This window comes from Polypterus senegalus, chromosome 9 (assembly GCF_016835505.1).
Source record: "Polypterus senegalus isolate Bchr_013 chromosome 9, ASM1683550v1, whole genome shotgun sequence".
NCBI lineage: Eukaryota > Metazoa > Chordata > Cladistia > Polypteriformes > Polypteridae > Polypterus > Polypterus senegalus.
This window is the reverse complement of record NC_053162.1, coordinates 179,450,815-179,467,312: the sequence shown is the minus strand read 5'-3', so window position 1 is coordinate 179,467,312 and position 16,498 is coordinate 179,450,815. Positions and strand designations below refer to the sequence as shown.

Here is a 16,498-nt window from a genome sequence, read left to right as displayed (position 1 = left end):
GGTGGAGTCGTGAACACTGACCTTAATTGAGGCAAGTGAGGCCTGCAGTTCTTTAGACATTGTCCTGGGGTCTTTTGTGACCTCTCGGATGAGTCGTCTCTGCGCTCTTGGGGTAATTTTGGTCGGCCGGCCACTCCTGGGAAGGTTCACCACTGTTCCATGTTTTTGCCATTTGTGGATAATGGCTCTCACTGTGGTTCACTGGAGTCCCAAAGCTTTAGAAATGGCTTTATAACCTTTACCAGACTGATAGATCTCAATGACTTCTGTTCTCATTTGTTCCTGAATTTCTTTGGATCTTGGCATGATGTCTAGCTTTTGAGGAGCTTTTGGTCTACTTCTCTGTGTCAGGCAGCTCCTATTGAAGTGATTTCTTGATTGAAACAGGTGTGGCAGTAATCAGGCCTGGGGGTGGCTATGGAAATTGAACTCAGGTGTGATGCACCACAGTTAGGTGATTTTTAAACAAGGGGGCAATTACTTTTTCACACTGGGCCATGTAGGTTTGGATTTTTTTCTCCCTAAATAATAAAAACCATCATTTAAAAACTGCATTTTGTGTTTACTTGTGTTATATTTGACTAATGGTTAAATGTGTTTGATGATCAGAAACATTTTGTGTGACAAACATGCAAAAGAATAAGAAATCAGGAAGGGGGCAAATAGTTTTTCACACCACTGTAGATCCTACAAGTCATCTCCCCACATTTACCTAGAAATGGCCAGCTATGCCTTGGTTCCAAGCACAGGTACAAACTGAACACCCACCAGCTCCTGGTCCAGTCAAGAGATGGTCTGCTTAAGCTGTGTGGCACATGGTTGAGCCCATCTCTGGACCACTGTCTACTCATGTTGGATCAGTACTAAAATTTTGACTTCCGTATCCACACCAGCTTTTGAACCTCAGTATCAAAATGTTTCTGAAACAAATGACGGAGAACTCCAAATCCCCCGCATCTTACCAAGTGCCACACAAGTACAATACATGCCACCCTGGGGCACTGCGTCATCACGGCACACTTCACAACACTTCACCTTGACAGCATGAAGTGTGCAATTGGGTTTATCCCTCGTGAAATCCCGATCATTTCAAAGCAATGGGGGTTGGCTGGGGGTGGTCCCTCATTAAGTCCCAATCGTATTAAAGAAAGATGTTTTTTCACGTATACACTGATGCTTATTTCTGGTAATGAAAATCCTAAACTGCTGGTGCAGGACCATTTTAAAACTTGCGTTTTTCACTATTTTAATGTTAAACCTCCCTACCCTACTGTGCACATTTGTGGTCTCCGTAAGGCAAGAACCCCCAGAGAAGGCTGAATAGAGCACAGCTGTCAGTTTAACCACCAAGGGGTAACCCAGTGGCTGCCGGTTTTCATTTCAACTACATTCTAACACAGATGTCGCCTGAAGGAAGACATTTTAGTTCACTGCCTTATAAAGACAGAGGAGCTTCCACTGCACCTCTTTAAAGCTCTGGTCCACTGACTGAACTCACAGTCATGGAGACCCAGTGCTTATTCTGGCTGAATTGGGCACAAGGCAGGGAGCAGTCATGGACAAGGTGCCCAAACCATCACAGGAGACACTTGATCACACACATACCTACACTCGTTCAGGGAAGACAACGACCACATTGCATTTATATAGCGCTTTCAAGGCTTTACATGGAGAGGAAGGAGCCATTTCAACCACCACCAACATACAGCATTCATCCAGCTGATGCGATGTCAGCCATTTTACACCATTATGCTCACCAAACATTAGTAATTAAGGGGTGAGAGAGATAGCCAATTAGAAATGGGGGGGATGATTAGGAGGCCAAAATCACCAGGCAGTGATGGGAAATACAGTCAGGACATCAGGACGCACCTTACTCTTCTGAAAGGACGCCCAGGGATATTTTATGATCAGAGAGAGTCAGGACCTCAGTATTATGTTTCATCTGAAGGGCGGTGCCATTTTTGCAGCACAATGCAATGGGGCACTGAGATTCACACTCAGACCACAAGGCAGGTGCCCACTGCTGGCTTCACAAACACCTCTTTCAGTAGCAACCAAAGCTCTTTGTAGATGGTTTCCCATCTCCAAGTAAAGGCCAGGCCCGAACATGCTTTACTTCATTCAGGTGGATGACCTCTTATGAAGTGCAGGTGGAATGACTGCTAACCAAGAGCAGTAAATTAACTGACCTTGCATATCTTGGGGGATGTCAGAGGAAACCCCACTGAGATGTGAAAAGAACTCACAGTGGTCAAGACTCAGCAGTTGAACTCAAGTTTCTGGAACTGTGAGAGAACAGTTCTAAGTACTGTGGTGCCCTCAGTACCTTCTTTTCTCATTATGCAGCAATATTCAGGCCTTTCATTTATTTTTTTTGTATCCCCCTGCCAATAAATAATGAGTTTCAGACAAGAAACAGCAACTGTCTGCCCTACCTTGCATGTGCTTTCAGTTAAATGAAATCAGTAAAACATAAGAGACTTGTGTCTTGTCCAGTGTTGGCTCATGGGATGGGCTTTGGCACCCCCAGACTCTAAATTGTGAAAAAGTATGCACAGTACGTATGCATAAAAGAGTTAAAAACAAGAAGTGCTAATCTGCCCTGGTCAACAAAATATTTGCATGACATCTACAGAAAGGAAATTGTGCACTGTCAGACATGCATGACAAAGCAGAACTTCACAATTTACAAAGAAAGGACAAAGTGCCACAGTTAGATGGCACTTCTTTACTGGACAGTTCCAGCTGATTTTTTATTCGATTCTGCCCTTCCTGAAGTTTATCAACATTACCTTATTCCTGGATTATTTTCTTTTCCAGACTGGTCTTGATCATTGATATATATATATTTTTAAATTCCCTTGTGCTTTCTAGCTGGAATTAATGACGCTGGCCTTCCTGCAGCTTTCAATGTGTGTTTGACTTGAACATATTTGAGGTTTGGCTGCTTGGTTTCCGGTTATATTACTGAGCCCTTTATCAAGTCAAGTCAAATGGCTTTATTAAAAGCCTATCAAACAGCCTTGGTGTCACAATCCCTCCTAATCCACTAGCAGCTGTGTTTGATGGGCTCACGGAGGGTCTTAAAGTGCTGAACGACAAACAAACTGTAACTGCCTTTACTTCACTATTGGCACGTAGACTTGTCTTACTAAACTGGAAGAATCTCAGCCCACCTCTGTTAAGTCAGTAGAGGATCCATGCAAAAATTTTAAACTTGACAGGACCTAATCAATAATATTTCAGAATAAGCATTTATATTGGGGGGAAAAGACTCCTTTCTCTCTTTACTACTCTTTAACAGTTTTGCTCTGGTTGTTGGCCTTCCTCTCTTTGTCATGGGTGGGGGTTGATTTGATTTTAGTTTTATTAAGTTTGACTTGATTGTATGGAATGTTATATGCTTTTAACAAATTCAATAAAAAAAAGGGCTTTATTGTCATACCATTCACACACAGGATTGCTGCATGAAGTGGCACAAAATGACATTCCCCTAGGACCGTGGTGGAACACGCACATAAACACAGGGCAAGACACATGGAGAACTATACAATCTATACTAATAAAAGGCAAAGCCCTCACTGACTCACTCACTCACTCACTCATCACTAATTCTCCAACTTCCCGTGTAGGTAGAAGGCTGAAATTTGGCAGGCTCATTACTTACAGGTTACTTACAAAAGTTAAGCAGGTTTCATTTCGAAATTCTACACGTAACGGTCATAACTGAATCCTACTTAGGTACATATATACGGCCATAGCCTGCAGCTCGGTCGCTGTGTGAGGCGGAGTTGTGTCCCCCATCACCCCGCCTCCCACGTAATTGAGTGCCTGCCCATATAAGGCCGCCCGTCAGCAGCAATCCAATAGGCACGCTGCCGCTAAATATTCGCGGGTGAAGGGCTGTGCTTATGTAAACGAAGATGAGATGGTCAGGGATAGAATAGTGTTTGGCACAAACTCAGCAAAAGTGCGAGAGAAACTTTTAAGTGCCGGGTCTGAGCTAACATTAAATAAAGCCGTGGACATTATAAGATCGTACAAGATGGCACAAGCACAGCTGAGAACCTTCGATGCATGTATTCTGAGCGGCTCACGTGAACTGACTGTGAACGCAGTACGCAGACAACAAGCAAGAGCTCCAAAGAGCGCTGAACAAAAAACGCATTACACAATTGAGACGGCAGCAAAAGAATATGAAGTGAGTGACGCATACAAGCGTATTCATAAGTGCAGCTACTGCGGAAACAAAGCACACGGTGGAAAAAGTCAATGTCCAGCTAAAGGAAGACAGTGTAAAAAATGTGGTAAATTGAACCACTTCGCTAAAGGTTGCAGGACTGGGAAAGGTAAACCCGTGCATGGAGTGTGTGATGTCTCAGATAAAGAGAAAGACGAGCTGTTTATTGATGCAGTAAGAAAGGAACAACCCTGTGACGCTTAGAGTACCGATTTGGGTAGTGAACACTTCGATGAATGAAACCAGTTATCTTTACAGCGGTTGACAACGAAGATGAGATGGTCTGGGATAGACTACACAAACACGGAATGTAACTTGAACACAACACATCCTCCAAATACGAACCTGATTGAAAGAAATAATGATAATCAAATCCTTGATGACAGCAACACTCATAACAGTCACAAAACAATTACATTGACAATCATGTTACGTTATTTTTAAAACGTTTCCTTTTCTTTTTCATAACTTCTTTAACACACTACTTTTCCACTGCGAAGCGCGGGTATTTTGCTAGTAAATCAATAAATTGCAAATTAGTAGACAGGTTGGATAATGCATTGATGGATAGACAGTAATAAACTAAAACAAACAGTAACAAATGATTAAAAAATGACTTATGAATTTATAATGAAGGATTAATTGGTAGTTTAGATTCTGCTTCTGGAATATCTGAAAACTGAAGAGACCATTGCCAGAATGACATGACACCGTGGCAAAATTCTCTCCATCTTGGGAAAAAAAAAATATGACAATATCTGCAAGATCAGGCCGTGTCTGATGGAACATGCAGTACGACTCCTGGAGCCAGGCTTTGGTCTTGTTACATCTTGACTACTGCAACTCTCTGCTGGCAGAATCACAAAAAAAAATAATAATAAAATCCCCTCTATCCTTCCAGGAGGCGCTCTTTTAGAGCACTTTTATCCCCAGGCTCATCCCACCATGAGAATCTTTCCTGCCTACTGCTATCAGGTAAATTCAATGCTTCCTCCCGATGTACTCTTCAAGTTCATTTTGAAATTTGTACACAATATATATTTATTTACTTATCGATTGATTGTCTGTATTACTTGTCCCGTGAATCTGTACTCTTGTTTCTGCTGCTATATGCATTTGAATGTCCTCATTGGTTTAATAAAGTCTATCAAATCTGATATTTATATACCTCCCTCCCTGTAACATATTTTTTTGTTACGAGGGCTATTCAGTACATGAATCTTTTGAGTGAACTCTTTATTTATAACAACAACTAGTGCTGGGAGGTATACAGTAATCCCTCGCTATATCGCGCTTTGACTTTCGCGGTTTCGCTCTATCGCGGATTTTATATGAAAGCATAACTAAATATATAACGCTGGATTTTTCGCTGCTTCGCGGGTTCTGCGGACAATGTGTCTTTTTACTTCCTGTACATGCTTCCTCAGTTGGTTTGCCCAATTGATTTCATACAAGGGACGCTATTGGCGGATGACTGAGAAGCTAACCAATCAGAGCACGCAGTTAAGTTCCTGCCTGCTGAATGCAGTGTTAACCAGGAAGTCTCGTCTCGCTCATTCAGCATCAACGTGTTTCACTGTGTAAAGAGTTGTGCTCTTTTGTGTTTATCTTTGTGCATAGTCAAGCCCTTCATTATGGCTCCAAAACGATCTGCTACTGCTTCAGTGGCCCTGCCCAAGCGCAAACGGAAGATGTTAACGATTGCCGAAAAGGTAAACGTTTTGGATTTGTTGAAGGCTACGATTCTTTTTATTTAAAAAGTAGGAAAGGAATACAAGATCTACGGCCGCAGTGTCCTTTTAACCAGGGTGCAAAACGAGTTGTAAGTGGATGTAATAAGGCAGTAGTCCGGATGGAATCTGCTTTAGGGATTTGCATTGAAGAAGAACAACGTCCGTGCTTCACAATCACCTGAAGTGGCTCCTTTAAGGGCTGTAACGCTCTCCTTTGTTGTGCAGTAAAATAAAACTCATTGTTATCGGACAAGTCATCGTGTCATTGTTGGTGAGTAACCATAATTAATTTTCTACTTACAGTACTTAGTACATGTACGTGCGTTTAGTGTCACTGTACACACATTTACTGTATACTATTTTTCTTGTATTGTACGTATTTATTGCTGGTGGCCTGTCTATCGTAATGGCTGTAACATGTGTGCTATCGGAGACACTCAATATCTTTAAAATAATATTTAGGTTTTACTGTATATAAACAGTGTGTTTATATACATAATTTCAATGAATCTTACCTAATATCTAAGAGAATACAAAGGGATTATGCTGTATAACTCTGCGGGGAATATTTATAAACAGTGTTGGAGAGTTTATAAGGGCTTAAAATATATAAAAATAACCATACAAACATATGGTTTCTACTTCGCGGATTTTCACCTATCGCGGGGGGGTCTGGAACGCAACCCCCGCGATCGAGGAGGGATTACTGTACCGGGGTTCATACTGAAAACTGTTTTTTATTTTTGTTATGATAGGGATTTTTCTTATACCGCAATACCGGTTTAAATAGCCTAAACAAAGTGTGGAATGTGGAGCAGTGGGAAACTGTTTAAGGGGGGGACCTTTTTCACTGCTACACACGCATGCAACGGAGTACATGCGTTGGCGGAGGTATTGAGCAGTGAAAATGGAAAGAGAACATTCAGAAACTGAAACTGTAGCAGATGATAAAGTTGAACATGATGACATAGAAGAACTTTTGCGGAAAAAGGAGCTGTGTCATGTCTGGAGTTACTTTGGCTTTAAAAGGTCGGATGTGGACCAAACAACCAATTTGCTGCACCACCTTAGCCGCAAACATGCTTTGGTGTACCATGAATACATGGAACTAAGACTGGCACCCTCCACGTCCTCAGGTAAAACTGAAAAAGCTAGAGGACACTCGAAACTGACATCATTTGTAGACGTGTTTGCTGGGGGTACTGCCTACGACAAAAAGAGCAAGCGGTGGATCGAGATAACCAACGCCATTACAATCCATATAGCTAACATGTCAGTGGATGGAGATTGTTAACATTAGCAAAGTGTAGTTGGTTTCCAAAAAATATTTACTAGTTATGTTCAGTGGAATGCAACTTTTGACAAGCACCTCTGGATATTTTACTAAGTCTAAATGGCTCTTTGGATGGTTGAAAATATGTTGTCAAAATTATCATTTAAGTTGTCTGCAAAATTTGTTCAATAAAAAGGTTCTATATTGTGACTGAAACTGTCATGCAATGTGACTCATTATCTTCATTAGTGCCACCCCCTTGAAAACTATCACTTTATGGGGCCATGCAAACACGTATTAATACTTGTGTGCACATTAAATTGTTTTTTTGTACCATGTACAATTCTCATGACAGTGGAATAGGTTATTCTTAGCCAGTCTATTGCATTAATTGCAGTGGAAAATGCGGTTAACTTCCACTCACTGTGAAACTGGTATAATTTTGAAAAATACAGTGATATAGAATTTTGGTCATACCGCCCAGCACTAACAACAACTTATGCATATATATACATGCTATACCCAAAGGTATGTGGACACCCCTTCAAATTATTGAGTTCCGGTGTTTCATTGTTAACAGAAGCATAAATGCTAAGCACACAGCCATGTACAATAATCTCCATTGATAAACACTGGGTCATACTGAAGAGCTCAGTGACTTTGAACATGGCACTGTCATAGGAAAAGAAAATTACAAGACCCCTTCATGCTGCCCCATAGTTTCTTGTATCAGTGCTATGCAGATGATACGCAACTGTTAGTGTTTCTCCCCCCAGAGGGCCACATGGTGTCAGCCAGAATCTTTGGATGCCTCACCGATATTTCAACAGATAAAGGAGCACCATCTCCAGTCGAGTCTGGTAAAAATGGACCTTCTTCTCTACTCAGTACTTCATCTCTGTTGAGCTTGATTCATTATTGCAAATGCCTGCCAAGTCTGTATGCAGCATTGGAGTGGTAATCAATGATAAGCTGTCCCACCCTGACCAAGCTGCAGTGGTCTTTGCATCTTGAATAAAATCACTTTACTCGTTATCCACAAGATCTGACCGTATCTGACCGAGCATTATAGTCTAGGCTTTGGTCTTGTCACATCTCGACTACTGTAAATCCCTGCTGGCAGGAGAACTGGCACGTGTGACCAAGCCACTGCAGATAATTCAAAATGCAGCAGCACGTCTGATGCTCAACAAGCCGAGGAGGGCAAATGTCACTCCACTCTTCAGATCACCACATTGGTTCCCTGTAGCAGCCTGTACTAAGTTCAAATCCTTGATCCTCTCCAGTTGTCAGTGGGTCAACACCTTAGATATCAAGTATTGAGACAATCCTAAGGTCGTAAGCCCCTTCTCACCCACTATGGTCTGCTGATGTCATCTCTGCGTGGCACCAAATTTCAGTCCAGACCTTTTGTTTTTGTGTGAAGTGCCCACCTCTATTCAAAATTCGGACTCCCTCAGTGTGTTTAAGAAGCGTTTGATAGCCTCTCTTGTTTGATGAATCTGCCTAACTGACAGCAGGTGGTATGGTTTTGTAACCAACAAGTGTAACCAGGATGCTTTTTGTTCAGAGCTCTTCACTTGTGATGATCAGTTTGTAATCTGTTCTGTAACCCTTGTTGATAAACAGTCCCCAGACTGATGTTTATTACTCGGTTATGTTGACCTCTTCTGTAACTCACCTTGAATAAAAGAGTCCGATAAGAAAATACATTTAAATATAACTCTACATTTCAGACAGAAATTCCAAAGGCAGTAAAGCCCACTAATCAAGGCACCGGAGAGTGGTGATGTGTGGAGTGCCGATTAGCCCAAGCAAAGAAGGATTTCACTGATCTCTATAAATGTGACAATAGGGACACTATAAAGAAATACAGTGCATCCGGAAAGTATTCTGTGGAGGACTGCCGGCTTCGTGCTCCGGCCCTCACCCCCAGGCCGCCAGGAGGAGCTCTCCCGACAGCAGGATCATGCCCCGAGTTCCAGCAGGGCCTCATGGACTATGTAGTGTTTATACACAGCCCTGCTGGATACCTTGGGGCCACTGGGAGTCGCTATAGGGGGGCTCGTGGGCTCTTATGCGCCCTATAACCCGGGAGTATGTCACGGTCACGTGACAGGAAGGAACGACGTGCTACCGGGTTGAAGAAAAGGACTGTTTACCCTGACCCGGAAGGAATAAGGATCTGTGGACTGATTGGGCAGGAACACCTCCGGGTCAGGGTGTATAAAAGGATTGTGGGGAAGCCCTGACACTGAGCTGAGCTGGGAGGTAGAGGGGTGAAGTGTCTGGGCGAGGAGGAGAGAGAATATTATTGTGTTGTTTATTTAATCTATGAGTAGTGTGCAGGGTGCTTTGTGCACATTACTGTTAATTAATAAAAAAGTCTTGGACTTTTATCCAGTGTCTGGAGTCGTACCTGAGGGTTGGAGAGGTGTGACAGTGCTTCCGCAAGGGTCGAGCTGGAAGGGGTTGGTTGTGCTTTAACTGTGGCCGCGTTGGCCACCTCTGGAGGTGTTGTCCAGAGAGGACGTCCAAGTGGCAGGGACGTCGGGGCAACGCCCCCAGACCTGTTCGTTATGTTTTTATAGGGCACAGCCGCGGAGCCAAGGATGCCGACTCCCTGTCCTGGAGAGAACCGGCCCCCGCCGGGCAGGCCGATGAGCCCCACAAGCCTCATCTGAGGGAGGGGAACTGTGAAGGACAGCCGGGTCCCATGCCCGGCAGGGACGCCCCTGCGGCTTATGTTCCGGAGGATCCACCATGGGCACTCCAGTACCTCCACCGGGATGCTTGGTGGCAGCCTCCATGGCTGACGGTGATTCCCCAACCACCCGCAGGGCTCCATGGGAGATGAAGTCCTCCACAGCCAGGTTGGGGGCTCGGATGGCTGCTAGGGGGAGCTGCATGGACAGCAGCCTGGCTGGATGAATCTTCAGCCCCACCCGGAGGTGCAATTAGGTGGTCAAGCACCTGGAACACTTCCGGGTGGGTTATAAAAAGGGCCAGCCACCACCACTCGAGGAGCCAGGGTTGGGAGGAGGAGGACTAAGCTTGAGGAGGAGTGGTGGAAGAGAAGAAGGATTGTTGGTAGTGTTTATTGTGCTTTGGGACTGTGTTTGGGCTGTGTGGCACGGGGAAGACGTGTCCCGCAGCTGAAGAAACAATAAAAGTCTTTGTGTTTTTATACGTGCCTCCTTGTCTATCTGCGTCGGGTCAGGCGCCTCTATAGCGCCTGTTACAATTCACAGTGCATCACTTTTTCCACATTTTATGTTACTGCCTTATTCCAAAATGGATTAAATTCATTTTTTTCCTCAGAATTCTACACGCAACACCCTATTATGATAATGTGAAAAAAGTTTACTTGAGATTTTTGCAAATTTATTAAAAATTAAAAAATTGAGAAAGCACATGTACATAAGTATTCACAGCCTTTGCCATGAAGCTCATCCTGTTTCCCCTGATCATCCTTGAGATGTTTCTGCAGCTTCATTGGAGTCCACCTGTGGTCAATTCAGTTGATTGGACATGATTTGAAAGGCACGCACCTGTCTATAGAAGGTCCCACAGTTGACAGTTCATGTCAGAGCACAAACCAAGCATGAAGTCAAAGGAATTGTCTGTAGACCTCCGAGACAGGATTGTCTCGAGGCAAAAATCTGGAGAAGGTTACAGAAAAATTTCTGCTGCTTTGAAGGTCCAAATGAGCAAAGTGGCCTCCATCATCCGTAAGTGGAAGAAGTTCAAAACCACCAGGACTCTTCCTAGAGCTGGCCGGCCATCTAAACTGAGCGATCGGGGGAGAAGGGCCTTAGTCACGGAGGTGACCAAGAACCCGATGGTCACTCTGTCAGAGCTCCAGAGGTCCTCTGTGAAGAGAGGAGAACCTTCCAGAAGGACAACCATCTCTACAGCAATCCACCAATCGGGCCTGTATGGTAGAGTGGCCAGACGAAGGCCACTACTTAGTAAAAGGCACATGGCAGCCCACCTGGAGTTTGCCAAAAGGCACCTGAAGGACTCTCAGACCATGAGAAACAAAATTCTCTGGTATGATAAGACAAAGATTGAACTCTTTGGTGTGACTGGCAGGCGTCACGTTTGGAGGAAACCAGGCACCGCTCATCACCAGGCCAATACCATCCCTACAGTGAAGCATGGTGGTGGCAGCATCATGCTGTGGGGGGCAGGAACTGGGAGACTAGTCAGAATAAAGGGAAAGATGACTGCAGCAATGTACAGAGACATCCTGGATGAAAACCTGCTCCAGAGCTCTTGACCTCAGACTGGGGCGACTGTTCATCTTTCAGCAGGACAACGACCCTAAGCACAAAGCCAAGATAGCAAAGGAGTGGCTTCAGGACAACTCTGTGAATGTCCTTGAGTGGCCCAGCCAGAGCAGAGCCAGACTTGAATCTGATTGAACATCTCTGGAGAGATCTTAAAATGGCTGTGCACCGACGCTTCCCATCCAACCTGATTGAGCTTGAGAGGTGCTGCAAAGAGGAATGGGCGAAACTGGCCAAGGATAGGTGTGCCAAGCTTGTGGCATCATATTCAAAAAGACTTGAGGCTGTAATTCCTGCCAAAGGTGCATCGACAAAGTATTGAACAAAGGCTGTGAATACTTATGGACATGTGATTTCTCAGTTTTTTTATTTTTAATAAATTTGCAAAACCTCAAGTAAACTTTTTTCACGTTGTCATTATGGGGTGTTGTGTGTAGAATTCTGAGGAAAAAAATGAATTTAATCCATTTTGGAATAAGGCTGTAACAAAAGAAAATGTGGAAAAAGTGATGCGCTGTGAATACTTTTCCGGATGCACTGTACCTGCAGCCACACTGGAAAACAACAGTGTTAAGAAATGCAGAGCTACCACATGGAAGGGCTGGTTATTGACTTTTACCAGACAAAAGAGCTTTTATTTTTGGTTACTATTCAATGAGTGGATGTAGAGGTAGTGCAATCCTATAACTTGGGTGGGGGGTCCACATCAGTGACAGGTTAGACGAGGCTTGTGGCACAGAGGAGCTAAATAAGAAGGTTCTTGAGAGATCTCATTCCTTTACTGTGATTAGTCTTCTACAATTCTGTGATAGCCAGTGCAATATTCTACATTGTAGTGTGCTATGCTGTTAGCATCACTTCAAAAGAGGCCCACCCAATCAACAAGCTAATTAAAAGGACAGGCTCAGTTATGCAATGCACTCTGGACCCCCTGAAGCTTGTAGCACAGGAGAGAATGAAAGCAAAACTGAGTGCCATTATGAACAATGCTGCACATCCTCTCTGTGACACACCAGCACTGAAAACGTTCGGCCAATGAATCATTCAGCTGAAGTGTGTCAACACACACAATGGGGGGCTCTTTTAATACCACAGGGCAATATACCTGTATAGCGCTTCAATGTGAATGTCAAGCCAGAAGTTTCCTTAACTTTCTTTTTTTAATTTCCTTCCTTTTTAATTATTCTGGTTGGGTTCAGACTATAGTGTGTGTATATTTACCAAGTTTCTGTAATAATCAAAAGTTTCTCACTTGGGACAAATAAAGTTCAGTCTACTGCCTGTTCACAAAACCATTTGTTGTACTCCGATGTTACAGATTACAGCAGCGTCTTAACAGCCAATGTGGACTAAGTGTTGTCAACAGTACGATCATTTTACCACTTACTTTATCACTGCAATTTCTGACTTGTGTTTACAATTTATGGCAGAAAAATGTCCTCACCTGTCACTGTCATGAGCAGCCTTTGCAGGGCGTATTTCAGCGGCCTTTTGAGAAGTGCTGGATTCCTCCAGAAAACTATTGTCCAGTCCATCATCTGGCACAAAATCATCTACACTCTGCACCTTGGCAGGGGCTTCTGATGCAGAGGCCACCTGAGAATCTGCAAATAAGAAAGAAATAAAAAAAAAGTCAATCATTGCTTTACCAGGCCAATCTGGAGCCCCCACCCATAAAACATAAATATGCAAAATGTACAAGAAATGCAGATATGAAATCAGAAAAAACTACCTAAACATCAGTAAGGGAGTAAAGTCAGGAAGCTATTATTGCAACAATATGCTGGGATTAGAGATGTTTGCGGACTTCAAAAATAAAACCTACTAATTGAATACAATCATTTTTCACTCCTCCATACAGGACCACTGCCACCTGTACTAGCGGATTCAGGGACAGGTTCTGCAGAACTGAACAATCAGTTGTAAGAATTAAAATAAAGCACATATACTTATATAAATCTATCCATTATCCAACCCGCTATACAGGCTTAAAAAGAACATCATTCACATATTAAATAACTGACCAATACTTAATAAATGTATAACTGGCTAATATTTAATTTATAACTATATAATATAGACCAACACCCTCCAAACCCCACCTTATTATCCCCTACCCCTTCATCATTTGCTATATTTTGCCTTTGATTCCTGTATGTCTAATCATTTTCCTCTGATGATGACTACTGGTAGGGCTTGAAAGCATAGGAATAAAAACACTATTTTAAGATAAGTGACTCATCTTCTCCCTTTGTGGATTTCTAGCTACATATATGCTAACCATATTACAGACCTTTGTTTCTATGTGAATATGTATATATACACATATGCATTATATATACTCATACATACAGTTGTGCTTGAAAGTTTGTGAACCCTTTAGAATTTTCTATATTTCTGCATAAATATGACCTAAAACATCATCAGATTTTCACTCAAGTCCTAAAAGTACATAAAGAGAAACCAGTTAAACAAATGACACAAATATTATACTTGGTCATTTATTTATTAAGGAAAATTATCTAATATTACATATTTGAGAGTGGCAAAAGTATGTGAACCTTTGCTTTCAGTATTTGCTGTGACCCCCCCCAATAACTGCAACTAAACATTTCTGGTAACTTCTGATCATTCCTGCACACCGGCTTGGAGGAATTTGAGCCCATTCCTCCATACAGAACAGGTTCAACTCTGGGATGTTGGTGGGTTTCCTCACATGAACTGCTCACTTCAGGTCCTTCCACAACATTTCGATTGGATTAAGGTCGGGACTTTGACTTGGCTATTCCAAAACATTCACTTTATTCTTCTTTAACCATTCTTTGGTAGAACGACTTGTGTGCTTAGGGTCGTTGTCTTGCTGCATGACCCACCTTCTCTTGAGATTCAGTTCATGGACAGATGTCCTGACATTTTCCTTTAGAATTTCTGATATGATTCAGAATTCATTGTTCCATTAATGAAGGCAAGTCGTCCTGGCCCAGATGCAGCACAACAGGCCCAAACCATGATACCACCACCACCATGTTTCACAGATGGGATAAGGTTCTTATGCTGGAATGCAGTGTTTTCCTTTCTCCAAACATAACGCTTTTCATTTAAACCAAAAGTTCTATTTTGGTCTCATCCATCCACAAAACATTCTTCCAATAGCCTTCTGGTTTGTCCACGTGATCTTAAGCAAACTGCAGACGAGCAGTAATGTTTTTTTTTGGAGAGCAGTGGCTTTCTCCTTGCAACCCTGCCATGCACACCATTGTTGTTCAGTGTTCTCCTGATGGTGGACTCATGAACATGAACATTAGCCAATGTGAGAGAGGCCATCAGGTGCTTAGAAGTTACCCTGGGGTCCTTTGTGACCTCACCGACTATTACACGTGTGCCTTGCTCTTGGAGTGATCATTGTTGGCCGACCACTACTGGGGAGGTTCACAATGGTCTTGAATTTCCTCCATTTGTACACAATCTGTCTGACTGTGGATTGGTGGAGTCCAAACTCTTTAGAGATGGTCTTGTAACCTTTTCCAGCCTGATGAGCATCAACAACTCTTTTTGTGAGGTCCTCAGAAATCTCCTTTGTTTGTGCCATGATACACTTCCACAAACATGTGTTGTGAAGAGCAGACTTTGATAGATCCTGTTCTTTAAATAACACAGGGTGCCCACTCACACCTGATTGGCATCCCATTGATTGAAAACACCTGACACCTCACCTTCAAACTAACTGCTAATCCGTGAGGTTCACATACTTTTGCCACTCACAAACATGTAATATTCAATCATTTTCCTCAATAAATGAATGACTAAGTATAATATATTTGTGTCTCACTTGTTTAACTGGTTTCTCTTTATCTACTTTTAGGACTTGAGTGAAAATCTGATGATGTTTTAGGTCATATTTATGCAGAAATCTAGAAAGGGTTCACAAACTTTCAAGCACAACTGTATAATGTGTGCGTATATTTATATATACATACAGTATATAGACACTAGCTGTGTAAGTAAGCCTGTGCTGTAAAAAGCCCGGGGTCTTAGAAGCTATTTAAATGGTCAGAGAAAAAACTGGAATGTAGAGATGTCAGGTAATTGAATGGAGCTACTCTGGGCATCTCTCTCCTAGGAGGTTTTGTTTTGCTGACGTGCTTGCCTCGTTTGTGTATTAGCAGCAGGAGGAAAAGTAAAAGGGCTAACATTTTGCCAATGCGCTCGCTTTGCTTCTGTATTAGCAGATAAGCGACTTTGTCTTCTGAGGTTTCGTTTTGCCGACGTGCTCGCCTCGCTTGTGTTATTAGCGGCTAAGTGAGTTTCTGCTTCCTGTATATACATATATAAACACACACATCTATTTATTCATATGATTGTCTAATCAGCTAATTGTGGCAGCAGCACAATACAGTAGAACCTCTGGTCACAAACGTTTCTGAACACATACAAATCGGGTCACAACCAAAACGTTTGCCAAAATTTTGCATCTGTTCATGACCACACGCTCTGGTGACGGATAAAAACACTGGCGGCCAGTTCCCCTACGCGTGTTCGTACCCGCCAAGGATTTCCCATTCTCTTTTGTTTGCGTATACAGGGCTTAACAAAGCACCTGATGTTGCAAAAGGAGTTACAGTGTTAACCAAGCAGAGGCCTCAAGTGCTGGAAGAGGTGGAAAAACCGTTGCTAGTGTGTCTGAATGAGAAGCACCGTGCAGGGGATAGCATAAGTGAGGCGATCATGTGTGAGAAAGCCAGGAAGATTCATGGAGATTTGCTGAAAAAAAATCATTCTTCGAGTGGCAAAGGTGAGAAATTTAAAGCCAGTAAAAGATGATTTGAAAAGTTTCGCAAGAGAAGTGGCTTTTAATTTTTTTTCCCTGTGCTTAAAACTCATAAAAAAAGTGTTTACAGTGAGCGGTTCGTAAGCGTCTAGCGCAAACTCTTACAATGATAGTTTTCTCTGTTGTTCA

General features: G+C 42.7%; 1 protein-coding gene across 4 annotated transcripts in view; it reads right to left on the bottom strand.

Moving 5' to 3' along the window:
* Positions 1-16,498, bottom strand: part of LOC120536074 (rab-like protein 6) — a 126,241-nt gene that overhangs the window by 14,477 nt on the left and 95,266 nt on the right. For all 4 annotated transcript variants that reach the window (XM_039764426.1, XM_039764425.1, XM_039764427.1 and 1 more), the window contains one exon: positions 12,986-13,145. In XM_039764426.1, coding sequence (XP_039620360.1) covers positions 12,986-13,145 — 160 coding nt within the window. The remainder of the gene's footprint in view (positions 1-12,985; positions 13,146-16,498) is intronic.